Here is a 26701-nt window from a genome sequence, read left to right as displayed (position 1 = left end):
ATGACCTATCGCGGCCAGCCGGCAGTACTAGTCGAGTAGGAGCAATAGAACCTGTGGTCATGTATTTGACCAGAAGATGGCGCACTATATAGGTTTCTAACATTCTATGGATTCAAACGAGGAACATTTGAGATTAGAATCAGTTTTTGGCGAAAAGGCAAATTGTTTCAAGGTCGCAGTGGGGGCTGATGGAAAGACTGATTGTGAACTTACACAAAAGTATTGTGGTGCAATGATACCGTGATGATACTTTGATTTTTAGAATATCATAATGATGGTTTTTACATGGTATTCCGAAGTACTGTAGGCTATTTCAAATATCACTCTAGCATGATATCAGGATAAATGTCCAAATTATGGTATTGCCATTGTATATTTCCCAAAACTGACTTGGTATGACCATGCGTTCTGCAAACTATGACACTCCTTGGTAACATTACCTTTATGAAGCTGGAGAAACTATAATTATCTAAACAATCCATTGCACAATCATAGCGAAAGGAAATGAGCCAGATGATCATTTTTCACATTCTGAACTCTGTCCAAACCCATCATTAAAACACAAAACACCAAGCACAACACAAGTGATTGTTAAAGTTAATCATTTATGTTGTTATGAGGAAGTGAACTGCAACCTGAGATGCTTTAGAAGGATCTCCAGGAAACCATTATGCTATATGAAACACACAAACTTCAACCAGGGAAGAAGAAATGGATGTATAAAATAAAATCCTTCTGACAGTTAAGACTTTTATCATCCCGAATTGGAAAAATAACAAGGGAAAACGATTAAGCAAAACAGGTACGGATAATTGTTTCATTTTAATAGATTTTTGAAAGCTGTTCAAGTAATATGATCTTCTTGTAACATATATTTGTGTTGTCTGTTTCCACTCAGCATCTTTTAGAGTTCATGTGGAGCTGTAACAGTTTGTTAAAGGCAACATGAAAGCAGACGACAAGCTTCAGATCTTGAAATTCTTTCTAATGCTGGTCAATTCCTTCTTTGTGGTAAGATGAAACAACCATAGGTTTGCATGTTACTGGTAAAGATTTTAGAGACATTTCTTGTTTATTACTTACAAAGACCTCCTGCACTGCAGTCAGATATATTAATCATACGGTGGACATTGACACAGCTTATAATATGATTAAGCATGTGCCTGATTTCTGCCATAAGCATAGACTTCTGCACTCATCAAATAAACCAACTTAATTCATGCATGGCTACGTGTACAAACAAGTAACAATTTACATGATCTTGTCAGATTCTTGGCATCAGCATTTTTGCGTGTTCTGCTTGGATTTTATTTGATAAGGACAGCTTTGTTAGTGTTCTCAGCTCTGGTAAGTTTTTTTCTATTTGTCATAGTCTATCATTATTCAAATTAGAAGTTACATCCTATGCATGTTATTGCAATCTGCCTTGTATTACCTATAATAATGTTTTAGGACACCATGTTTTCTCTTGTAAAAAGTATAGTATTTTGCCGCAGCTAATTTTTAGTGAACGTTTGTCCTTCTATCTGACTTCGGTGTGTTAATGAAGGTAAATGTGTGGTCTCTCAGGACAGGAAGTGAAGGAGGTGGCTGGGGGGCTCTTTTTCATCGGCCTTGTTGTGGTTATTGTGTCCTTGCTGGGTTGTGCTGGTGCCTATTTTGAGAGCAGATGTTTCATCATATTTGTAAGTATGATTTATGCACAGTGCATATAGACAGTGATAATTTTTACCCTGCTTTCTGAGTTGCAATAAAAGCTTGCTTTTAACATTTCTCTATTTTTTTTAGTATATGTGCTTCTTAATAGTCATCATTCTGGGTCAGCTTTTCACCACCATTGTGCTATTAATACGAAGAGAGAAGGCAAGTCTTTACCTTATTTATTTATACTGTAAGGAAAACACAGCTGACTTCAACTTCATACACGAGATTCCACATTCAACCAGTTGATAAAATGATTAAACAAATTGTCTAATGCACATTTTGAATGTCACCAGATTGAGCAGTTTTTGAAGGATAATGTGGATGAGATCATTAGGCAGTACGGAGGAAATGAAACCCAAACATCTTGGAAACTTCTAGACAGTGTGCAGACTTCTGTACGTGCCTGATTTACACTTGAATGCAAGATGACTGTATGATTATAATTTTTTTTATCTGACAATCTGCTATAGGAATGTAGGTTTTGATATAAGTGCATTTTCATTTTGCTGTAGGGACAATGCTGTGGTAGGCTGAACTCAAATGAATGGAGGAATAACACAGTTATTGAGTCGCTGGGGGGGACTGACATCTACCCTTGCTCCTGTTTTAACGCTACCTGCCCTGTAATTCTGGCTGGAACACACAGCTTTGGAAACGGATCAGACATCTATAAAACGGTAACATATGTTGCCTTTTTTCCATCATTACAACCTTTTTACTTATCCTCCCTGTTTTAATTTGCACACTAAAGCAGTTTTTTTGGTGATAGGTCTGTGAGAAGGTTTTAGTGGACTGGCTAGAGATGAATATAATCGTAATATTTGGCATGGATGTTGGGCTTCTTTTGATTCAGGTAAGGAGAGACCAAAATTTTTTATTATTTTTCACACAATATGTAACCAATTTAAAATATATTCTGGGTTAAATAAAAGTTAAGCATCTTGGACTTCGCTAAAAATAAATGAATTAAATAATATAAGATAAATAACCAAATAAAATAATTGTACATTTCTCTCGTGGAAATGCATGTATAATACAGGCTAAGCATCTTTGACTTTACGGCAAAAATAAAATAAAAAACAACAAAAATAAAATAAAGTAATTGTTATATATCACCTTGTAAGTGTATAGTGCAACTCATTTTAGTGACAGAGCTGGTATGTAACCTGAAATAAATATAATAATAATAATAAAAACATAAATATGAATTGTACATTCTCCCCTTGGGAGCTCATAATGCAATTCAAGTTAAGCATCTTTTACAGAAGATAAAAACAAAATAAAATAATTGTGTATTTTTCTCTTGCAAGTGTACAATACAATTAATATTAGAGATTGAGTGCAACTTGTATTTAACCTTAAACAAAATAAAATACTATATAAAATACATTATTTTTCAAATAATACAAATGGAACGCATTTTAGTGACTGAAGCTTAATTTGTATATAACCGGTCCTGGAATATTTTTTTAAACTGAGCGATATTAAGAGACGCATTTTAACATTAAAACAAAATCTAAATGATTTTGGATTGTTTTGTCTTGTAATGCTCAGATTCTGCAGTTTATCTTTGGCATCCAAACCTTCATATGCATCGGCCGCAAGACGAGGGAACTGCATCCCAATAATCTCCTGAACGACACAGAGGAGAACCCAGCAGCGCAGCCTGAACACCAGCAGTACAGTATGGAAAACCATCAGTTTGATAGTCAAACCTGTGACCTTCAAATAGACAGTGGCTACTATCATCACAGTGGATATGTTGACGGGAATTATGACGATCCTGAATTTATAACAGGATAACAGTCAAATGTAAAATAGCCAACATAATTTGCATTACCAACAGGGCTACAATGGCAGTTATGATCGGGGGGATATATGCAACAATTAAACTACCATAAGAGCTACAATCCTCATGATTACTGAATCCACATTTCTTCTCTCATGTAACGTGATCAGATTGGGATGGGCTAATTTGCTGTGGTCTGTGCCTGACCAAAGACATCTAAAACCTTCTCGTGAGACCATTGTTTTGTTTCAGTAAGTTCAGGTTCGTGCTTGTTCCCAGGAGTGTCATCTGTCATCTTAAAGACAACCAGCATATTTTCCTCAAACAATTCATTCCAGACCTCTAAAGTCAAAGGCTTTTTAAGACAATATTTCCACAGAAGTCACAGTTCAGGGTGTGATGACAGACAATTAACTATCTCTTTTTTTCTTTGGAAGATTTGATACGTTTCCATTTTATTTTAATGCCCCATGACATGTATTGTATTCACAGGTATTGTATAACTGTAGTAGTGTAATTATATAAAAATACTGACCTTTGAAATTATAACCAATATAATATGAGACAATCCACACAATAACTATCCGCAATAACAATAATATTAAAACACTGTTATATGGCAAAAAAAAAAAAAAAATAGTATTCAAAACACTTTAAATAAAGAATAAAAATCTGTTTTCTACTCGAACCATACAATTGAAAATAAACATGTTTTATATACAAAGGCTAGATTTACATGATTTTGCTTATTACTAATCAACAGAGAAAAAAAAACATACAAGCTGTATTTAAAATGTGCATAAACCATTAGTCATCCTTTGCATTTCGTGCCACGAAGATTCCTTGCTCTCAGTTGTGGTATTCGGATGATTCCAGAGGTTGTTTTGTAAATCACTGCACACTCAGACCTGCTTTATGAGTCAAGACTTGATGTTAATGTCACTGGGGGCCATTTAGTGTGTGAAAGTATCTGTAGTCAAGAGTGGGCTTTGACTGAAGTTTGACAGACAACACTCTCTATAGGCCATAAAGAGCAGCATGTCTGTCCGCATGAGAGGCCCCTTTGTTACAGTCGCTCTGTGGTTGATGATAGCCAGGCTGACATTACTGACCTCGTGTGGTTATGAGTTGGCAGTCATGCTTTACGACAACATTTGACAGCGCACGCATTGATGGAGACAAAGAGAAAGTTACATGGAGAGGAGCTTGAGATTTCCACTGCCAGTACCTGATTCTGCTCTGGACAGAGTGATGCACAATGAGTCAAAGGGGGATTTTCAGGACTGTCTGACCTTGCGTTATTCCAAAATAGCATAAAAGGGTCTTATTTAATATATCATAAAATAATATAAAACCACAATGTCTCCAACCCATTGTGTACAATATATCTATTATTTTATAATTTGAAACCAAATAAAGTACTTGAAAAGTGTGTTTGTGCTTTACTTCTTCAAAATAACCTAAAGATAACTTGGTTTGGTGTTCTGTTATATGATGCATTGAAAATCAAACATTAAGTGCATCTTAAGTGTTCAAACACTTTTTGGGGCTTTTTTCCTGTACGGAAAGAAGCCGCATGAACATTGACTAATCTAATCTAATCTAATCGGAAAACTTAAAAATCGATTCTAATCAACTTAATTGGTCTTATTAATCTTAATCTCATGACAATGTCATTTAGTTACAGTGAGCAAGAAAACAGACACCGGAATAGAATGAGAGAGATATGCTATAGCAAGTGAGATTGAATTATGGGACATGAGTCATGTTGATGTTCTTTATCATGTGAGCTCTTTTCTCATGCTCTCTGGCTTTCCCCATGTTGTCACGAAAACAATCAGCTCTTGTTGCGCTGCTGGAGTGTGCGAGCATGTGTACAAGGCCAAACTAGTTAATAAAACGCAGTCGGACCGATGACCAGGATTACAGACCCTCTCGAGAGGAACAGAGATGTTCGGTTCTTCCAGCCAGAGTGTGTTTGTGTGAGAGACACAGAGTTTGAACGTGTTAAAACTGAAGTGGATGAAACGAGGGCCATCAGATCCTTCCCTCTTCAGAAGAACCGGATCTTGTGAGGACCTCATCTGGTTCAATACTGTTTAATAAACGAGTAGTAAACGCCAAAAATTTTGGCACTGTTGTCCATACTCTAAATCAAATGTGTTTCTAGACAAGCCCGTGCTCTGTTCCAAAGATGTTTTCTGGTGCAAAATAAACCACCATCTTCATGCAATGGGGAGCGAGCACAAAAAAGCCATTTATTCTCCTCGCAGAGGCCTGGAGGACCAGCAGCATTCCTCAAAGCCAACAAGCTGCCGCCGGCATCGCAGCAGACCAGCCAATGCGCTCATCAAAGAGCCACACTTCCTGCCGGATGAAATTCGCCCATAGTTTTTAGGCTGGCATCCCGGAATAACAGACTCTCATTGATTGGTTAAGCCTGACACAAGTTGCGATTCGTCTCTTCAGCCTAATGTTTTTTTTTTGTGGTGAGCAGGTACAGCTTGATGAGTAAGTCTAGCAACATCTCATGCATCCCTCCTGGAACAGCCAAAATATTCCCTTCATTGTCCGCTTCATAAACCCGGAGATTTCCACCACAAAATACTGCCATTTCCAAAGAGTTTCCTCATGCATTTTTAATTTACACCTCTGTGTCTGCACACCCTAAAGAATCCACCCACGCCCTGTAAGGATACCACATGTTGATGGAAAAAAAGGCTTTGTTAGGTCTTGTTTACTAACTGGTAAACAGACAAAGACTTTGTTGCAAGTAACAGACAGCTACCTGTCCTGATGGCTGCTCGAGCTGGAATCGGGGTCCCCTTGTGCAGCTCCGCTGTGGGGCCCGGTTCTGCTTTCTTCAGCTCCGTCGTGGGGCTCATTCAAGCTGACTTCATGCATTCTTTGCATACAACAGCTGCTGCTTCTGAATACCTGCGGATAGGTATAGATTAAGATAACTTTGATGGATGACCAGCACTTTCCATCTTAGTTGACCTCACTGCATTTAGACCTGCAAAATATGGGTGTTTTCAAACCAGAGCTATGTTGATGCAAAAATGCCAAAAATGTAAACGAACGTCGAACGCCTTCAGGGCTTCCTCACTATTGTGACACAAGCTACTGCTGCTGGTAAACATGGCTATATTGTGTAAAATAAAAGGGTACTAACTTACCATCCTGACAGAGAGGACCAGAAGAGCCATGCTTGGGATGATGAACAGCACCAAGAGCCCGTGAATCGCTCCGTTCATACTGTTCTGCTGTCTGCTTTGACCTGTCAGAACATATAAGCACATTCCCTTAGTTCTTACGTATACAGTACATTATATAGCATGAAGTATGTGGACACCTGAACGCCACACCCATATGTATTAATTTGAAAAGCTTTGGCATTGAGGTGTTTAATCTCCCTTTTAAACGGCTTCCATTTTTCTAGAAAGGCATTCCAATAGATGTTGGGACATGGCTGTGGGGATTTGCTTTTATTCAGACAGAAGAGCATCAGAGAGAGTGTTAGTCTCTGCAATGTCAGAAAGAGAAAAAAAATTATCATTGATACAACAGACAAAAAAAAAAAGTTATGATGGTTATAAGTTACGTTATATTGACAATAATAACTATTTTAATTGTGATTTTACTGTTGGCCATGAGAATATTATATGCAAAAAATAAAAACAAATATCAATGATATTAATGGACTAACAAAATTTTTCTAGAAAAATCTAGATTTTATTACTAGTTTATATATTATATCAGGCATTCTAAAACTTAAATAAAAATAAAAAAGTATATCTGAAGTACCCATCGATCTCTCTCACACACACACACACACACACACACACACACACACACACACACACACACACACACACAACAACAACAAAGATAATATTACAAGTTGACACGAATGCACAAAAAAAAAACCTGAACTAAGTAACATGCTAATTAGAATTCACATTGTGAATACTGTCTTTCTGTATTTACAGCACAATGCATTAAAACATGCACCCTGTATGAATAAAGCATAAATAATTCATAAAACTGTATTGCAATACTGTAGTCTTTACAATGTTATTATTTCATGAGATCAGGTTCTCACAAAAAGGACTGTTTTTATATTCTGTTAAATGCTGAGATAACATTTATATAAAAATGTTTGGCTATTTAATTTAGCACTTTCTCAATGTAATATTGACTAAATGTAGAGGATATTTAAATAGAATATATGTTTTTTATATTTATGCATTTTACAGATTTACACTTAATAAAGATATACATTTTTGAGTAAAACTATCAAATGAATGCAGTAAGGGCATCAGGTTAGGACTTTGTGAAGGCCTGCCAAGTTCAGCCACATTTGGTTACACACAATTCTCTAGAATGTCATCACATGCTTGGATAGTGCTACACTCCTGTTTTACAAACAACACATCTACTGATTTAACTGCTATAGTGTGCGTTTTGCACACATGTACTCAAATTTTGCATGCATCTGCTCAATTTTTAGCAAATTTATGTACAGCCCAGATGGAATACGCATCATTGGAACTCTGAAAAACAGCAATTTTCTGGAGAATTGGTTCTACGTATCTGCCATTCTATGTGTTATCATTTTTACATCGGTTCTGTAGAATTCTCATGGTCTCTTTCAAAAAAAGATTCCATCTAGACCTGCTCATGCATCATATACATTTAAAAAAAAAAAAAAAAATCACATTCACCTGGTGTGAATGGAGGAGCTGTGGGGATCTGGCAAGGAGGAGGTGTGCAGTCATGAAACTTGCCAAGCGTAGATCCAGCCGCTGTAAGAACCTTTTTAACATGGCTAAAGTAACGTCTAGTCGGCCACTTTCTCCTTCTATAGTGGCACTCGAATGTTTGCATTGTCACCTCCTAGAGAAGACAGACAAACAAACCAGAGTGAACTGACAGCCACGACAACATTTCAAAGACTGCACATGTGAACACAAGGAGATTACCAGCTCCTCTTTGTCCAGAGTGAAATGAAAACCCTCCAGCATTGTTATAAATATAGTGATGTTCGCTTTATTGGTGGACAGGTTTCCAAACTTTTGGGCCAATGTTCTTAAACTTCTTTCAACTTTATACAGGTTCAAATATAGCCAGCAAGCTCCACCCTTAGATATTAGAAAAGAAAAAAAGATTAGGTGCCACTTGTGGAACTGTCACAAACCACAACAACTCTGCAATACATTATGTTTTATCTGTTTTATTTATAATGTTAGGTTTGAATGATAAAAACCACAGATACATTGCTTAAACGTTTATGAAAATATTATGGATGATGGAAAGATATCAAGACAGTTTCCAAATGTATGTGTACTCCACCTGCTAGGAGAACTAACTTTATGCATTCACTAAAATTCCCTTTCAATTCAGCCATCATTATCTAATACAAATAAAATTCATAAATGAAGTGTGGCTCAAAGTGTGCAAATATGAGTTTGGGCTGCTATAAATTTATCCACATGAATAACAGAGCAAGCTTAGTCAACCTTGTCATCAAATATTAACATTTATCAATCTTACCACATCCTTGGTGATGAATTCGATAGGTATTTTGTAGTCACTGGGAATGTTTTCACTCTGATGGTTTGAAAAAACAAGAATTGGTTTGTTGTATTCTAGGAAAAAAACTTCCTGACCAGCAAAACAATTGGAAATGTCATTTATTTCTATGCAAAAACATCTACTAGAAACTAGATGGTTTATTGATCTTAGCTGGTCTATTAATGGTCTCCCTGCATGGGAAACTGATCCTCAGCTAGACTTCCAGCATCAAACTCCCTCTAAAAACAGCTTTCAGACCAATAAACCATCTCCAGCAGGGTTCCACAAAGTAAGATCACAGAAAGCAAGAAAACATTGAACACATCTTCTTTTGCAAATCTTACCAGTGTGTCCAACGTGGCCACATCATCTGTTATAGGGCTTCCAAAATCACCTGAGCAGGTCACAAGCCCAGAAAAAAGCAACACTGATAGACAAATGCTTTCTCCAATCTACAACGAAAAAGTCTCAATGTAGTTTCAGTGAGATATACAGTAGCCTAAATAACACGCGCAATGCCAAACACCTATCCAGACTGAACATGATCACAGCATACATCCTACTTGTTTTACTAAACTACACCTATAAATAATGAAAAGTAAACAACGATTTTGTTACTCTGTGTGTGTGAGCGCGCGTCCCCAAAAAGTGTGTATACTCACCTTAACCTCCCTCATGTGGAACATGGGAATATTAAAAACAAATCAGCCGTGACACCTTACTTTCTTCGTTTGCCCAGACAACGGAATGCAGGCATGTTTCCGCCTGTACACCTGACTGGAGATAATCACAGGACGGGCTTAGCGTGTCTTTCTCCTGCGGTCCCGATGGAGAGCATGGCGTGCTCAGCGCGCGACGCCTGAGCGCGATTTCGCCCCGCAGCGCTTCTGTGAATTCAATGGGGGCGGATGGACTTGTCCTCTGTGTTTAAGAGGTAAGGCGCTTTGACTCACTTATAACGTGTAAAATAGAGAAAACTGTTCAAGGTAACTTGGGTGACTCATCGTTTGGGAGTTTCGTATGCAAAACAGAAAAGAAAATGTTAAACCAGCCTAAGACTTTTTGCTGGTCTTGGCTGCTTTGAGCTGGCCCCCTAGTGCTCCAAAGTCTAAAACCATCCCGACCAAATGAAATGTGAAATACCATAAAGCAGCTGAGAAATGACCAAAATCCCTGTTAAATACTACTTTGAACAGCTGAAAAGTGCACCAGCTCTCTAAAACCAGTTTTAAAAAGTGCCCCAAACACCCTTAAACCAACCTGATCAGCCAGAAACCAAACAACTGACCAGACTGACCAGTTGTAAAGTTCCCAAAACCCTTCTAAAAGCAAACTGACCACCTGAGAAGTACCCCAAACCCCTGACTGACCAGATACAGCTAAGCCTAGTTCAAATAACGTTTCTTGGATTGCTCACACATAATATATCTGACTAAACTTTACTGTAGTACCCTGATAAAACACAAACAGAGGCTCGCTGGTCTCTCAGCCTGATAACTTGGTTTTAAAGTGGTTTTGGGCACATTTGAGAAGGGATGTATCGTGAGTCCTGCTTAAGACAACTTAAACTAGTCAAGACCAGTTTAAGATGTTTTCTTTTTTTGTTTAACAAGGTAATAACAGTCTGTAATTACAAGACGATCCACAAAATAATTGCACAAAAGTACATGTAGTTCATTATTAATGGCAAACAATTACCAGTATTTATACAAATATACACTGTAATGTGAAGCCCAAAAATGAACACTTCATGATCTATCTACACAGACACACACACACACACACAGTATTGTTATTTTATAAATTATTTAAATATAGTTTAATAATATTATTTAAATTGTTCATAGAAATAAAAGGTATGTTAATAAAAATGCAATAGTTTTTTTGTGTGAAATTACAATAAATATAATATATAAACTTTAATTATTATAATTTAAATATAGTTTAATAATTGAAATTGTTAAGTCTCTGTTACCATTAATGCATTAGGTTCTATGAATTTACAATAAATATACATAATATTTAATTGTTCATTATTATAAATTATAATTTAAATATATTTTAATAATACAATTTTAATTATTTATAGAAATAAAAAGTCTATGTAAACATTAATGCATTAGGTTTTATGAAATTAGTGTGTGTGTGTGTGTGTGTATATATATATATATATATATATATATATATATATAATTGTTCATCAATTCATAATGGTTCATGTCTCAGTTAAACTGGACCAAACATAACTTTAATTTTAACTGTATATTCTTTTTGGCTAACCATTTAGCATTAGAATCAAACATCAAATTGATAGAACCAGTTTTAAGTATGGTGTAATTAAATCTCACCTCGGTTGTAAACGTTTACTAAAATTAAACTCTATTAAGTCTTGTTTCAACAAACCCAAGTATGCAATCATGATGTGTGTACACTGCCACCTTGTGGTGACTAACAACTGATTTTCAACTTTCATTTATGAAATGCATGACTGACAGGTTTTTTAATTTTTTAACAGAATGGGTGTATCCCACACTTGTTAAGAGAATATAGGGTGATGTTTAAAATATTTCATTCAAAAAAACATTCCACCCTTTCACGCCATTTCAAAACGCCACCTTTTTAACATTACATTTTTAAGGTGAATAACATTTTTGAATATTGATTTTAGTACCTCTTGACAAAAAAAGCATAATTTGTATGATTAGAAAAACAACTGAGGGATAAAATTATTTCTCAACAACCATTTAATGCATTAAATAGCATGAAAAAAATGCATTTGTGCTTTTGTTCTAATCTTTGGGACGTCCACTGTGTATAAAGGAGGGTGTAGCAGGTGACAGCTTAAAATGGACTCTGTTAACACTTAAAGCCAATTACATCAAGTACTGTGTATTTGACTGAGTGGTTTTGGCACAAAGAGATAAAACGGTGTAGTGGTAACACGCAACTCTGTGGTGTGTGACAGGCAGGAAAATCAAAGACTCAATCTTAGAAGGAAAAAAAAAATGTACACCTGAGAGTGAATCATGTGTCATTGCATATGGCCAAAGAGAAAGGCACAGAGTGACAGCAGGAGCTCATTTCCTCTTGCGGGGGCTCCTGTCAGAGTCCTTTTTTTCATTGGAGTCCTTCTTGCTGCCCCGGTTGGATGCAGCTGGTGCTTGGCTTTTCTCCACCATCTCAGAGGGCTCTTTGGGTTTCTTAGGTTTGTGATCAGCTGAAGCTGGTCTAGGTTTTTGGCTCCCTGAAGCCCAGGAGAAGACGGCTTTGATAAGGAAGATGCTGGCTAAAGTAGCTAACAGCGTTGAAAGCACGAAGGACCCCGAGAAGCCTTTGACGTGGCCCCGAATGAGGCTCAGAACTTGGGATACAGGCGTGTCGGAGACGGGCTGAACCGGGAACTTCTCCTGCACGCAAACAGACATGTTTCAAATCAATCATCTAAAACTTTCTTAATGCGTACGGCTGGTTTTATTGTGAATGGTGCTTTTCCTGTTTTACCTTCAGTCCAGACTCCTCTAACAGTTTCTTAAGCGTGGGGTCATTGAGGTTCACAATGGGAAAAAACTCCTTTTTGTACTGCCGCCTCCACCAGTTCTGCAGATGCGTCCTTCCAAAACGAAAAACAAAAGTACACTAAGTCTGAGTGTAGATTCAGACTGCAAACAAAGGGAAAAATAGTAGCTACAACCAGTAGTAGTAATGAAAACCAACTGAAAACCAACCAATATTAATATTAAGTCAGATAGTTATTTGACCTTTAATTATATAGATTTAACATTTATCTGTATATCATTTAGAATTATCTTTAAAATTACAAAAAGAACATACGAAAAACAAATACTAAGAAATCTGATATTTAAAGACAAATTATGTAATTTGATTATATTTAATATTAAAACTAATTTCACATTAGTTATTTTTATATATTAATTATACATTTACCTGTATTATCATTAAAACTATACAAGTTAAACAACAAAAAATTAAAAAAATAAAAAAATAAAAATTTGAATACTTATTTGTTTTTCTCCCAATAATATTAGAATAATTAAATGGAACAATGGAGTAAATTCAATTAAACTTTGCCGTTTGCAAAATATGACGCAATTCTCAAAAAATAAGTTCTAATCTTAAACCCCCCCCAAAAAATATATGCAATATATAAATGTGACTGAGTGTTAAATAGAGAGGTAAGGAGCTCACTTGTCTTTAGCAGGATCTGTGAAGTGGTAGTTATAAAGATTGGCTTTGATTAGCGCTGGTGGTCTCTGACTAAAGGGGTACTGAGCTTCATCCACCTGAAGCAGACTAACCACTACAAGAAAGCAGAACAGAAAATTAGAGACATAATTCAACATCATCAAATGTAATCTGAAAAGTAAAGTGGTAGCTCACCCTCGGGTTTACCCTGTAGGAGACGCTGTATGAGACCTGTAAACCAGGGGCTTGTATCATCCCCCCCTTGAGCTGCCTGCCACATCAGCCACTCCAGCCGTGGCTGGTGAGGTCCTACTAGGGGTGGGACTGCATTCACATTTCCTGGTTTATACATAGGGTTCATTTCCTGCAACGGAATAAGAATACATCAGCCACGGAGAATAAACTTTAACTTTTTCGCTGAGTGAAGACTTTTAGGAAACAATGGCTGAGACATTATTACAAGAGTATTATTGTAGCAAGGCAAACTTTTCAATTTCCTTCTTACCGTCCATGTCAGCCCATCATAGCTGCCCTCTAAAATGATCTCAGGCCTGCCCTCGGCAGAGATCAGTCTGTGCTGGATGCCATATGCCCCGACCAGCTGGTACCTCTCTACGGCGCTGTACGCGTCTCGCACTGCAGGTAATACTTTACTGACTGACATGCCAGCCATGGATGTGTATGGAACCTGAGAGGAAACACCAACACACATGTACACACATTTACTTGCATACTAAGGCTGCTAAAAATGCCTAAATTGTACCAGTGAAGTCCATAGACTTCAGCAGACTTAAGTAGGGCTGTTGATTTAACAAGTTAATTTGGTACAATCAATTATGGAGAAAATTAAACATAAAAAAAACACTAATGCAATTAATGCACCCTGCACCTGTACATCATCTAACATGAAAAGGTTTTGGTGCAAGATGACTGACTGTGTGATGTGTCCTATTAGAATGCAGGTTTATGCCCCTAAAATTCAACAAAGGAAGGCAAAATGGCGTGTGGTGTATGGGTTTTTGTTTTATATATAAATCATACGATATACTTTTAGCAATATCACACAAGCAAGAGCATTGTTTTCCCCCTTCATATCTGCATGATTGCAAAAAGTTAAATAAACAAGAAATGAATATAGTGTTGCATACACAATATTATCAGTGTTGTCTGTTTTTGCTCAATTTTGCCAACGAAGAGTTTCAAACAAATCCACAGCAAAACTTTTGTGCCTCGACATTTCCCAAACAAAACAGAGGCATTTCATTACTGAATGAATCCACGATTTTGAACACATGGAGTGAGCCAATGATTCAGTTACCATTCATAAAGACTTGCTTCATTTTTGAATGAATCATCTGTTTGAATGAATGACTAAATCAATACTATCAAGCCGCCACCTCCTGGTGGTTTCATTTTAATACTTAGTGCATAATTTCTTAAAAATAAAATAAAAATTACATTTAAAAAATTCTTAAAAAAAAAAAAAAGGCCTATTCAAAACCCAAGACTTCATAGCATTATTAATGCAATTCTAATTGCAGAGTAAATGCATTCATGCAAACTCTGAATAGTGTGTAAATATACCTAAATCCCACTTCATATATATATATATATAAATCCCACTTCAGATGCAGCTTCTGAAAACAATGTTATGGCCACACTGTAGCCTTAAAAGTTGTAATAAATTCTGTTAAATCAAACTATTTCTAAAACTACTTTTTTAAAATAATCTCTATTCAATGTTTTTCTCATTTACAATGACTATTTTACTTTTGAAGGGTAATTTCTCATTCCAAATTGATGTGCTATTAATTTGGAATTAATTAGATTAATAAATCTGCACATCAATATTTAATTAGATCAATTAAATAGCTTGACAGCCCTTGTTCTTGTGTATGGTAAAACACAGGTAAAATGCCTACACTGTACCAGTGCAGTCCATAAAGATCAGATTGTATGATCATGGACAGCAGAGGGCACTGTATTGCTTATGTTTCATAACTGGAGCAAAATGAAGGAAACAGAAGTCACATGTACAATCTTATATTAACAACATAGTTATTTATACAGGAAATGCAAACAAATGAATAAATGCAAAGTCACCAGTACAGTTATATAACACTTGAGACAAACGCTATCAATATGACTGAATGAGTCACAAAGCCATCCCAAAAAATAAATAAAATAAATCACAAATCAATTGTGATCCTGAAATTGCAACCAGATGTAGGACATGTAACTTACCACACTGAGGGCAAAGACGGCCGTGGCAGCCGCTGTGATGAGCGCCCACTGAAGGAGAGACCAGAGCTTGCTGGCAATACCTCGTGTACACACACAACTGACGGAGGAAACAGATGACACATTTCTTGGCTTGTCTCTTGCAACAATGGACTTGGGCAAAATCATAGATTGAAATTCAAAATCTATACTTTTTGTACACACAAACAAAGTCTGATGCTAATTAAGCTTACTTGAGCATGGCAGACACCGCTTCCCAGGTGAACGACAGGACACCGATCCAGATAGTGAGCTCCTGAAAAACCTCCAGAAACGCATTAAATCCATTTTGATCGAAACCTGAAAGAAAGTTCAGGAATAAATGGGACAGTAATGCATTAAATAATAATTCAACAGAATATGTTTCATATAACAAAACAGCTTTAATGACACCACCACCACCACATCAGGTATAGCAGGTCAGATTTATCTCCCAAAATTTACAAAGAACATGTTGGGTTCAAATTTGCATATGAATTTAAAGAAAATGTATTTTTTGCAAAATAAACTTTACTAAACAAATCTCATTAATATAATGTCAAAACTATTTTATATATTCTATATAAAATATTCTTTATTCATCAGGTAAATATTAACTTTTGTGTGTGTGTTTATACTCATGGTAGCGATTCATCCTAACATTTCACAAAACAATTCAATTCTAAGTTTGTACACACATTTATAACTATTACCAAACTAAAGGAAACATCAGCTCCTTTGCAAATCAATTTGAGATTTTTCATTTGTAGACTCACTCACTTGTTTTGGATGACAGAGTTTTTTCTTCCCAGTCAATCTGTATCTTAAAGAGAGTAATGAAACAGTAGAGGATGAACAGGTAGACAGCCAACTCCACCAGCAGCGTCAAATAAGAGACCAAGGCCTGTCCGGAGCCTAAAAAACATATTTAGCATACACTTAATAAAAGCTGAGAAGTGTGAACACAAGTGTGGTACTGGCAGAACAAACAGATTTAATTAACCTCTACTTAAATGCTTTTTTTTTTTTTTACTGAGATCTATTAATGAACCCATTAAATGGATAGTTCACCCAAAATGAAAGTTATCATTAATTTAGTCATTAATTACTAACATTCATGTTCTTCCAATCCCGTTAGACCTTTGTTCATCTCGCTTTCTCTTTTCTCTTCTCTTAATTGGTGTTCTGAAGCTGAACAAAGGTCTTACGGGTTTGGAACGACATGTAGGTGAGTAATTTATGACAACATTTTCATTTTTGGGTGAACTATCCCTTTAATCAGATCATTAGTGAAAGTCTTGACTATCTCATCAGAAATGACTGCACAAAACATAAGTTAGAGATATGCGGTCATACTTCTAGGCTTTTTTTCCTGGCCCTTCTTCTTCTTTGGACCAGAATTAGAGTCAGAGTTGAAATGATCATCATCCAGCAATGAGAAGCTTAGGGTGATTCTCAGCAGGTTCAGAAGGCTGCAGTTACCAGTGAGGATGTAGCAGAGCTGGAGAAACAGCTGACAAAATAGTAAAAAAAAAAAAAAAGGAGGTATAAGTGGAAAAAGTCTTGCAGAACAACACAATTCATTAACGGAATATTCCAGGTTTAAACTGTCACATTATGTACTACTACAGAAAATAACCAACTCATCCTTCAACTTGCAAAAACAAAAACTGTTTTCAGTAACGCAACTGAAATGGTTTTACATTTTTAATGCCATTTCAGAATCAATGCTATTTTCATAAAGAAATTATATATATATATAATTTCTAGGTTCTAGGTGGACTAAAGTTAAAAACATGAATAAAATTGAAGTGGGGATAGTAAAAAAAAACATTACATTTAGATCAACTCTTTATATTTTCAACAGGAGGGATGCAGATATCTTTTAATGCATGCATGCACACACACACACACACACACACGCACACACACAATACTACACGTAACAAACCTGAACATAAAAGCCGAACAATCTTAAACGCCGAATGGGAGCAAAGAACGTCACAAGAGGAACAATGATCTCGCTCTGCAACACAACCACTGCTCCTAATCTCAGCAGCCAATCAGGAAGCTGATGGACGTACCAGGCCAAAAGAGTCGGGCTCATCTGGTTCTCCAAGTGATGACTCAGTGCTGCAAAACAGATGCTTGAGTTTTCAAAACACTGTAATCTACAGACGAGTCAGTTTTTCCCACACACAGGAGCTGTCTGCAGCACAGTTCTTGACTATTTTCACCAATACGCCATGCAAATTAAAAAAAAAAAAATTCACTAATAAACATCAGCCCTTTCAGTATTTAAGTACCTAGATTAGCAAAACCTTATACTAATGGATGTTTTATATGATTTATAGATCATTTGGTAAGCGATTTTCCAGTAAAGTGCTGTATAAGATTTCCTCATGAATAAAAGTGGGCGGTGTGACGAGCACAAATAAACTGATCTCAATCATTACAGAATAAATAGTGTTAAAAATGATTCATTTTACCTGACAGGTTATACCATGCAGGGTCGCCACTGGCCAGCTTACTCACACCTGTGCCGAAGGTCAGCCGGAAAAACAGCCAACGGGTCAACCAGAAGCTCACAGGGTCATGATATCTGTAAGAGGAGTGACGGCACAGCAAACCCAGCGGAGCTACAAGCACAGCCAGAACCCCAGCCTCCAACAGCAGCACGTCCCTATGAGACAGTCAAATGCAATTACAAACACAAGGAAGTCTGTGCTGTTTGCCTGTGAGAAAAATGCAGCTGTGTTGCTTAGGCATTGTGGGTGGCTGTCAGGCCATCACTATTCAGATGTCAAGGTGTTCGGAGTGATTTTACCACTTTGCTATGCAGTTGATAGGTGTTTTGGATGGTTATTTATCAGCCAAATTCAAAGAGCCCATCCACAGGTCTCTTTATTGTTGTTCCTGGATATGGCTGTGGTTCTTTAAATGCAAGTCAGTTTTTTGCCCATTTAATCATCGAAAGCACATAGTCCACCAAACTGAATAGTAATCAAATGGACTGTAATCACATTCAATTTAAAAGGCAGGCAGTGAAATTTGTGGACAGCCTTTCTGCTGCAGAGAATTTGACTTGCAAATGCCTCAATTAGATCCTCACCAACGATGGAGAAACAAACAAGCGGTTTCGGCTGTGTCCGTTACATCGAATGAGACACAGTAGGTCAAAATGCAAGTCATACATGACAAATTGTGAAACTCACCATTCAGACTGGAGGAAGTCTCCACCGACCTATAAAACAAAACATATACTGTAATCTCTCAGTTATGTTTCCACAGAGACTACAATGCCTTAAGCCTTTTAAAGAAGCATTTGACATGCCAGACAATAGATAAAGGACATTATACTGACATTATAGAGTGAAAGGTAGAGGGCCTGCAGGCAGAGGTAGATCAGACTGTCTCTCAGGGGCTCCAGCAGCACGGCACCCAGGCCTAGTGCCACTCCAAGCAGGCACATGAGCTCCAAGGTCTGCTGGGGGGCCAGACCCAGAGACGGCCCCAGACACAGAAGGGACTCCTGCTCCAGTAGGGGCCGCTGCACTTTTGGCATCTGCAGGCGCACAGGGAGAATACCCTCATCTCCATACAAACCTGTCCAGAGACACAAACAAACGCAGGTTTAGTCAATCATAATTTATTGATTCTGAGATGTGTAGATGTTAGGGGTGTAACGGTACGCAAAAATCACGGTTCGGTATGTACCTCGGTTTTAAAGTCACGGTTCGGTTCATTTTCGGTACAGTAAGGGAAAGAAATTCAAACATTAAACTGCAGGTTGTTTATCACTTTAAACTTTTTTTAACAATTTGTTTGTCTTATTTTTTTTTAACAATTTAATAAAATATATATAATAAAACATGAATAATAAATAAAATAATGCTGCAAAGTTCTCCACTTAATAAAACACTCTGTCTCAAACCAATATCACATAGTAAAATATAATGAAAAATATAAATAAATAACGGTGATTACAGTTCAGCATTACCAATCCCAGCTTGAAGACCTGCTCATATTTAAAAAATATATATAACTTTCCAAAGTTTAAAGTGCAGCAACAACAGTTTCAGTTTTTAGACCTGTTCAGATTTCGTTATTGCGTTGGCCCGATCGGAATTCAGAGCAAAGGTCTGTTTAAATGCAGACGGGAGCTGCGTTTTAATTAGGGTCGTTTTTTTCCTAGTTGTAGTGATGTTCACACTCGCGTGATGCCTTTTGAAAACTTTCGAATCAGCTGCAGGGCAGGATTTGCGCTGAACGCGGAGACTTCCGCCACTTAATATGTTCGTGTGGAAACACGAAAATGTACCTATGTTCTGCACACAAAATATTGCATTCGGTCATTAGGTACACAAGTGCACCGTACCGAAAACCCTGTACCGAAACGGTCCGGTACGAATACACGTACCGCTACACCCCTAGTAGATGTCTACCTATAGCTACAAGAATTGTTGTAATTGTATTATATATTTAAACAAAAAAAGTAATAAATAATATTTATATGTAATAATTATATCATGACTATACTTATGTACATATAATAATGTATTATCATAACTGTCCTCATGTACATATAAGTAAAACATGAATAACTAAATAGATATAAATATAATTAACCAATAAAATAAGTAAACAAGTAAACACTTAAAATTACTTATATAATAATAACACATATAAATAAAAATATTTAGCCAACTATACTACACTTATGTAAACAACAACAACAGCAATAATAATAATAAATGTTGCCCAATTATATTTTATTATAACTATTATTCTGCCAAACCTCACTACCTATGATGGATGTTTTTAATATAACTATATTCCTGTACAACCAATTAATCAATAAATATATGTAACCCGTTTTACTTCTACACATGTATATTGCACATTTTGGAAGTAGGATGAGTTCCAAATGCTATTTAATATTGACTTTAATACTGTATTTGATGAGTGAGGCATAAAAAGGTGTCAATATGGAGAAAGAAAAAAAACAGCTCCGAACCGTTGGTGACAAACTGCACTCAAGGTCTGCACACAACAATAAGTTGTTTGTTTGCCTAGTGATAGTAAAAGCACAAATCATCAAGCATTATGTAAACAAAATGCCATGACCATGAGCTAAACAAACCCGTCCTTTTGCTTTTTAATGCCTCGAAACAAGTACAGACACCCCAGATGCCCTAAAGACTGCAATGCAAACAGGTGCACTGTAAAATACTCCTTTAGGCTACCTGCTAACAGATGCAAAGTACAGAAAGATCGGGAAATATTACTTCACTGTTACAGAATGTTGACAAACTGAGCTCATTCTTAAGGTGGATGCGGTTGGCACAGGTTGCATATCCTCATAGCAGGCTGGTTTGAGTTAGAGAACAAGCCGTGTATTGTGGCAGTGTATGTATGATTCAGCGTATGACTCAAGGTTGCTCTTTGAATTACTCCATTTCAGCATTAGACCCAGTTCTGCCACAAGCGGCTCCTCCAGGCACAATGCTTTAGAAGATCGCTTCCCACGGGAGGGAAAAGACTCCATGCATAATCACTGAGACCTTGAGTTTAGCTCTGATTGGGAAATATTTTCGCAGGAACTGAAACTCTAAAAATGCCCCTTTTGTTGAGTGCTAAACATGCACAGTTGGGAGTCAAACAACCCAACTCAGAATATCAAATGGGAAGAGAGCTATTATTCAGTGCACTTGATTTCCTTTATCTGGGAGCAACAGAGTTTGCTTGTGGCCAGATTTGGCTGTACTCAGCTTTTTGTGAAGAACAAACAAAAACACACTAACCATATACTGTGAAGACAAGACACAGTCAGCATGTGATTTTTGATTCTTATAAATTAAAATACTGACATTTAACAAATTAAAATGATAACAATAAAATAATTCAAAACATTTATTAATAATAATAATAATAATAATATATATATTATACAAATTCAACTTTTAAATATTGTAAATTTATACTATGCATCAATTTATTGCATTAAACAATGGTTTGCTATTTTTGTACATTCTCCTTTACAGTTGCAGTTCACAAATTGTATTGCATATCATCCATGCTATTTTCCGAAAAGCATATAACAAAATCCATTGTGACAACTTACCCCATAGTGTTAGACCAACATTACTACTTGGGAATGTTTTCACAAATGGTCAGTGTGTTTTTATTATTGCCCTTTTTTTCTGGTGCAAACATTTAATAACCATTTTAATTATTATTATAATAAATACCCACCACTCTATACAACATATGCACATGCATGCATATTTAGAGAGAGAAAGAGAGTATATAATCCTGCACTTGGTAACACATTGCGATTGTATGAGTAACAATGCTTAGAGGTGAGAGCTTTTTAAACTGGGTGAGGTGATTCTTTGTTCACGGGTTGAGTGGAGCTTATCGACACTTTGAAAGGTGTTGGTACAGTAAATGCAGCAGTTACAATACTTGAGAACACACCGTACACATGGCAGATGCATGAATCATTTCAGGGACAAATCACAGGCCCCTGAGCGATGACGGGTCACTACAGTGCGCACTCAGCACTAACTAGAGGGGCTCCCAAACATCAGTACTGCTCTATTCATTGGGGCATTATGTCTAGTTATCTCAAAGTTCAGAAATCCCATTTAAAAATATAAAGTCCACTGCGCAAATTCAGCTTGAATACGTCCTTCAGCATGGAGATGGTGTTTGCGCACGAGGTCCTTCAAAAGTTTGAACTGAAAAGTGAGAGTGATCCCCGTGACACAATTTTATAGGTGAACGAACGATAAGCGCCAACGAATGAATGAATCAAAGGAAAGCCGCTTTTTCGCCGACATTCCACAACACAGTTCAAGTTCAAGTGTAAGCGTAACCATTCATTAGTGCCGCACCCAAAATCCACCATTGCCGCCAAACTTCCATCTGCAAACAACAGAGAAACTTCCCTACCTGGTATTTGAACGTAGATGGATGCAAAAGCACACACGTAAATAAGTGCAATGCTCCTCAAGAACCATTGCCTGGGCGTTTTTACTTCCCCCATTTTGGCGCCTTGGTGGAGGGATGAGCTGTCACTTTGTTTCGGGTGAATCGAGCGCTAATGCTCATTGGAAAAATGAAGTGGAATCGCAGGGGTGGAGTTTGAATTAGTGAATTAGTCACTAAAGAACCGCGAATCGGTTCTTTTGAACAGTTCGTTCGGTTCGTTTACGTCCTTACGTAATCAATCAGTCCCTGGTATTTCAACAAAATTCTCCAAAACCAAAACGTTCCAAAAGAGCCTTTTAAAACCTTTATAAAACCTAAATAGAATTTTCATTTACATTACATCATTCTAAAATGAATTTCCAGTGAATGTTTTGGGTGGCAGTTAATAAAACCAAAAAAAAGTGGGACTCGAAAATGAATCATTTTATGAACCGGGTCATTCGATTCATTGAAAGATTCGATTTCAAATAATTTGTTCACTAGTGACTCGTGGGTGAACGTTACAAATGCATTTCCAAAGCAGAACAACTAGACAAGCTTTAAATTCTTGTTAGTTTTCCGAGCAAGTTATGAAACCTGAAAATAACTTTTATATAAAATTAAATGGGTCATTCTTTATTGCTTATAGACAAAACATGAGAAAAGAAAGGTGCAAACAACTTGACAACAAGCCACACAAGGGCTTTAACAAAAGCTGGGACAGATAAGCGGATCATGGAGAGATCGAAGGCTGGTGGGAAGCTGCCATCGGAAGCCAAACTCTGCACGCTTTCCAGAGCTGCAGTCAGACCCGACATGAAGTTCAGGTCATGAGCTCCCAAGATCACAACATCTCCAGCCCTGTGGCACAAACTGTGAAAGTATCACCGAGGGACAATTACTGAATGTTGATCATTAAACTCATCGGGCTTACCTGGCAAGACAATGACGCGGTGCCAGAACCCAGCACGGGTGAATGAGGACGCCGCTACAGTAAAGCGTATCATGGCTCTGGAGGCTGACATGCCACGGCCAGGAGTTCGCACATACCTCACTCACGTTCTCCACCTTGAATGTACCATCCACAGAGGACACCACATGAGCCAAGTCACCGGGGAGTTGGCAGGACTCAGATTTGGCCTGACCACACTGCACTGAAATGGTTATGAATGATGACTAAAGCAAATTGAAAAGGTACACGATGAGGTACAAGAGTCTCTTACCAGCTGAATCTGCTCCAGAGTAGTCAGAAAGGAGTTCACCTATATAATACAAGCAAAACAATAAAATAGCAGTTTCAGAGCAGCCACTTACACATCATCAAAATCTGAAAGTACATACCACGCATTGAAGACTCAATCCATTGTTTGTAGTGGTATAATGTGGTGTAGACCCCTGGTCTTTGGACCCGACCACATCCGACCCCCCAGCTGCCACTCCAGCAAGCTTGTACCTATCATCTGTGAAACATGAAAGGGGTTCACAATAAAGCAAAAGGAAAAATCTTGTTTCAAATTATTAATTAATCATTCATAAATGTCTTTGAACATAAAAGCTATTTGAACAGCTGAACCAAATGACATTTTAAAACCTAAACTTGACATATGCCTTGTCATAAAAGTTCAAATGATATTTTAAGAGACTAACTTACCTTGACACATATTATACACACACACACACACACACACTGACATGTATACTTCTTATATAATAATAATAATAATAATGTTATTATTATTATAAAAGATTGATGCTATTATTTGGCAGACCAGTTTTATTTATAAATATTTATAATAATATTTCATAAATAATATTTTGAAGATTATGGCATTCTTTTATACATACTATTATATTAATAATAATAATACATATTATCATAATTATACACCTTAATTTAATATTAATAATTTATTAATACAATTTTCTTCTTTATATCAGTGTATATCTTCTTTTTACCTGACATGCATCCATTCTGCCTGCCTCTGCTCCAGCACACATCATAAACTTAAGTATTTCCCCTCTGTAATATTTGTTACATGTTTGTGGTTCAAAAACAGTTACATTGACCTCTTGAAGTCTGGAGGCATGAGGCCCATCTATAAAGAAACAAATCACATATAACCACTACCTATGAAGCCCATTACACTGGTTATACAGGACAAGGTTAACATATTCCTGCTATTAAGGGCCTTACTCTCTCTGATGACGCCCCAGCCGGTGACAGTACAGGTTTCCTGAGGGGGCAAGTCATTGTTTACAATGGCAACAGGACTCACACACACAGCAGGGGACTCTGCAGTTTCACCAGGGCATATCATTCTCGTTTGTCTTTTGGTTGTAGCCCTTGTGGGAGATGATTTTGTCCACCTCTACGGTCTTTAAATAAAACACGGGAGTTAAACAAATTAAAATGGAATTCATTAAAACAAAAGATCCACATAAGAAGGGAGTGAGACGTAAATAAACACACACACACACACACACACACACACACACACACACACACACACACACACACACACACACACACACACACACACACACACACACACACACACACAGACACTCACTTGATGGCAGGATTCATTTATATTCTCCAAATTGTGCATTCCAGCCACTGCCTTCCACAGTGCTGCCTTTTTATAACTGTTCAAAAACATGAATTTTGGTTTTAAGACAGATTTTTGCACTCATAGAGGGTTTATAGCCCACTGCTGGTGGGCGTACCGTTTGAAGCAGTGGCAGGTGGTAATAACCCACCGCAGGACAGGTCGAGGATGGCACCCCCGCAGGCTGGCATATCTGAGTACTGCAGGGACACCTGCCATGGCCATGAATGTGCCCATGCCTCCTGCCCACCTATAATCCGGCTCTCCTCCTCATCAATCTCTGGGATGAAGGCACAAATGCCAGCCTGGTCTGAAAAACAGTGCATATTTGCATGCCATGTAGATGATTTATGCATTATGAGCTCAGCCATACCATAACATCCATTCCCAAAGATGCAGTTTGTCTCAGCTGAAACACTCCCATTGGAATTCCCTTTAGCATTTTAAAAGAAATATTATATTATATGAAGTAGGAAATCACACAGAGTAGGAAATAACATGAGTACACAAACAACAGCTTGTGACATGCTTCCTAAGTTGCTGAGTCTCACCAGGGTCAGCCTTTGTCCAATTAAGAGAGAGTATTAAAATAAATAAACACTTTTTATGCATGTTCACAAATGTGTTTTTAAAAAAGGGCGTTAAAAGACAACAACACGCACGGAAAATATCACCTGGGGCGCTTAATTAACTAAGTGGAATAATGGCACATAATCACCACTAGAGGTCAGCAAAGATTCAAGCTCTCACGCGTAAAACTACACGCCCTGTGGATCGAAATTGAAATTTGCTTCCATGTTTTGCACGACAGTTCTTCCGTTATTGAAACAATCTGTTGATATATTTAAAACGTACTGCCGAAAATACAAGCAGAAGGTCAAAATGAGCGTCTAAACCAATCTGCATCATGGTTCTGTCTACAGTCACACCAGGATACTAAACATGCTTTAGTCACAACTGCGCTTAATGAACAATGTTTTTATTAATAATTTCCATTGTTTGACAAAGGAATGTGTCTCATATGGCAAAGCCTACCATATACTTACTGTATCATTCATGCAGGCACCTCAATTTATAACAAGTCATTATAGTCTGTGACCACTAGTGAAACAACATAAGTTACATCTTTTCAACACGCACACGTAGCCTATATATTTTATATAAATGGAACCTTATATATTTCCAGATTTAAGCCATTTATGTCATTTCATTTTTTCTTTTTACATTCTCAGGTGTATTCTCAGTAAACATGGATTTTCAGAGCACTTCTAAAAGCAATATTTACACCTGTAACATGTTTAAATATGTAAAAGAAGTTTAAATGTGAAACAGCTGTTTGTCTTGCTCAAGATCATGCAGCTCGTCTCATACACCAGTGTCTGAGATTAAAAATATAGTTAGTTTATTTGAAATCAAATGTGAATCATATTGCAAATTCAGTTGAAGGAAAGACTGTCTTGCTAAATCCTTTTCTATACCAGATCTGTGCATATTTTATTGATATTTTAAAACAGTGGGATGTATACCGAATTACAGAACAATGCATTTCTGTGTGTATGGGTTGTTTTACACCTGGCCTTGGACG

The 26701-nt window shown here is 37.1% G+C and overlaps 3 protein-coding genes and 1 pseudogene across 4 annotated transcripts; 1 reads left to right on the top strand and 3 right to left on the bottom strand.

The window, feature by feature from the left end:
* The first annotated feature begins 32 nt into the window (after window positions 1–32).
* Window positions 33–5124, top strand: LOC132098780 (tetraspanin-19-like). 2 transcript variants are annotated; one of them, XM_059504954.1, is made up of 8 exons: window positions 33–1011; window positions 1269–1347; window positions 1570–1685; window positions 1789–1863; window positions 1998–2099; window positions 2217–2381; window positions 2474–2557; window positions 3259–5124. In XM_059504954.1, exons 1-8 carry the CDS (start codon window positions 946–948, stop codon window positions 3505–3507), a joined length of 936 nt encoding a protein of 311 aa, XP_059360937.1. In that variant the 5' UTR covers window positions 33–945; the 3' UTR covers window positions 3508–5124. The 2 variants fall into 2 exon arrangements, with proteins under 2 accessions (XP_059360937.1, XP_059360936.1); XM_059504953.1 differs by having other exon boundaries at window positions 33–802; window positions 899–1685.
* Window positions 5125–5718: 594 nt separating this feature from the next.
* Window positions 5719–10330, bottom strand: LOC132098779 (uncharacterized). Its single transcript, XM_059504952.1, has 8 exons — window positions 9733–10330; window positions 9415–9522; window positions 9050–9106; window positions 8479–8637; window positions 8221–8392; window positions 6673–6773; window positions 6282–6430; window positions 5719–6180 (listed from the first exon to the last, which is right to left on the bottom strand). Exons 1-8 carry the CDS (start codon window positions 9754–9756, stop codon window positions 6138–6140), a joined length of 813 nt encoding a protein of 270 aa, XP_059360935.1. The 5' UTR covers window positions 9757–10330; the 3' UTR covers window positions 5719–6137.
* Window positions 10331–11796: 1466 nt separating this feature from the next.
* On the bottom strand, window positions 11797–22669 carry LOC132098778 (lipase maturation factor 2-like). The gene is made up of 14 exons (XM_059504951.1): window positions 22490–22669; window positions 18897–19138; window positions 18748–18776; window positions 18022–18215; window positions 17484–17665; window positions 16889–17045; window positions 16313–16447; window positions 15748–15853; window positions 15518–15614; window positions 13779–13961; window positions 13469–13637; window positions 13277–13388; window positions 12572–12680; window positions 11797–12477 (listed from the first exon to the last, which is right to left on the bottom strand). The coding sequence occupies exons 1-14, from the start codon at window positions 22581–22583 to the stop codon at window positions 12148–12150; spliced, it is 2139 nt and encodes a 712-aa protein (XP_059360934.1). The 5' UTR covers window positions 22584–22669; the 3' UTR covers window positions 11797–12147.
* A 467-nt stretch (window positions 22670–23136) lies between these two features.
* Window positions 23137–25489, bottom strand: LOC132098547 (transmembrane protease serine 9-like; annotated as a pseudogene).
* Between the last annotated feature and the right edge of the window lie 1212 nt (window positions 25490–26701).

The sequence above is a fragment of the Carassius carassius genome, chromosome 22 (genome assembly GCF_963082965.1).
Source record: "Carassius carassius chromosome 22, fCarCar2.1, whole genome shotgun sequence".
Taxonomy (NCBI): Eukaryota; Metazoa; Chordata; class Actinopteri; order Cypriniformes; family Cyprinidae; genus Carassius; species Carassius carassius.
The sequence above is the reverse complement of the archived record's forward strand: the minus strand, read 5'-3'. Positions and strand labels throughout refer to the sequence as shown.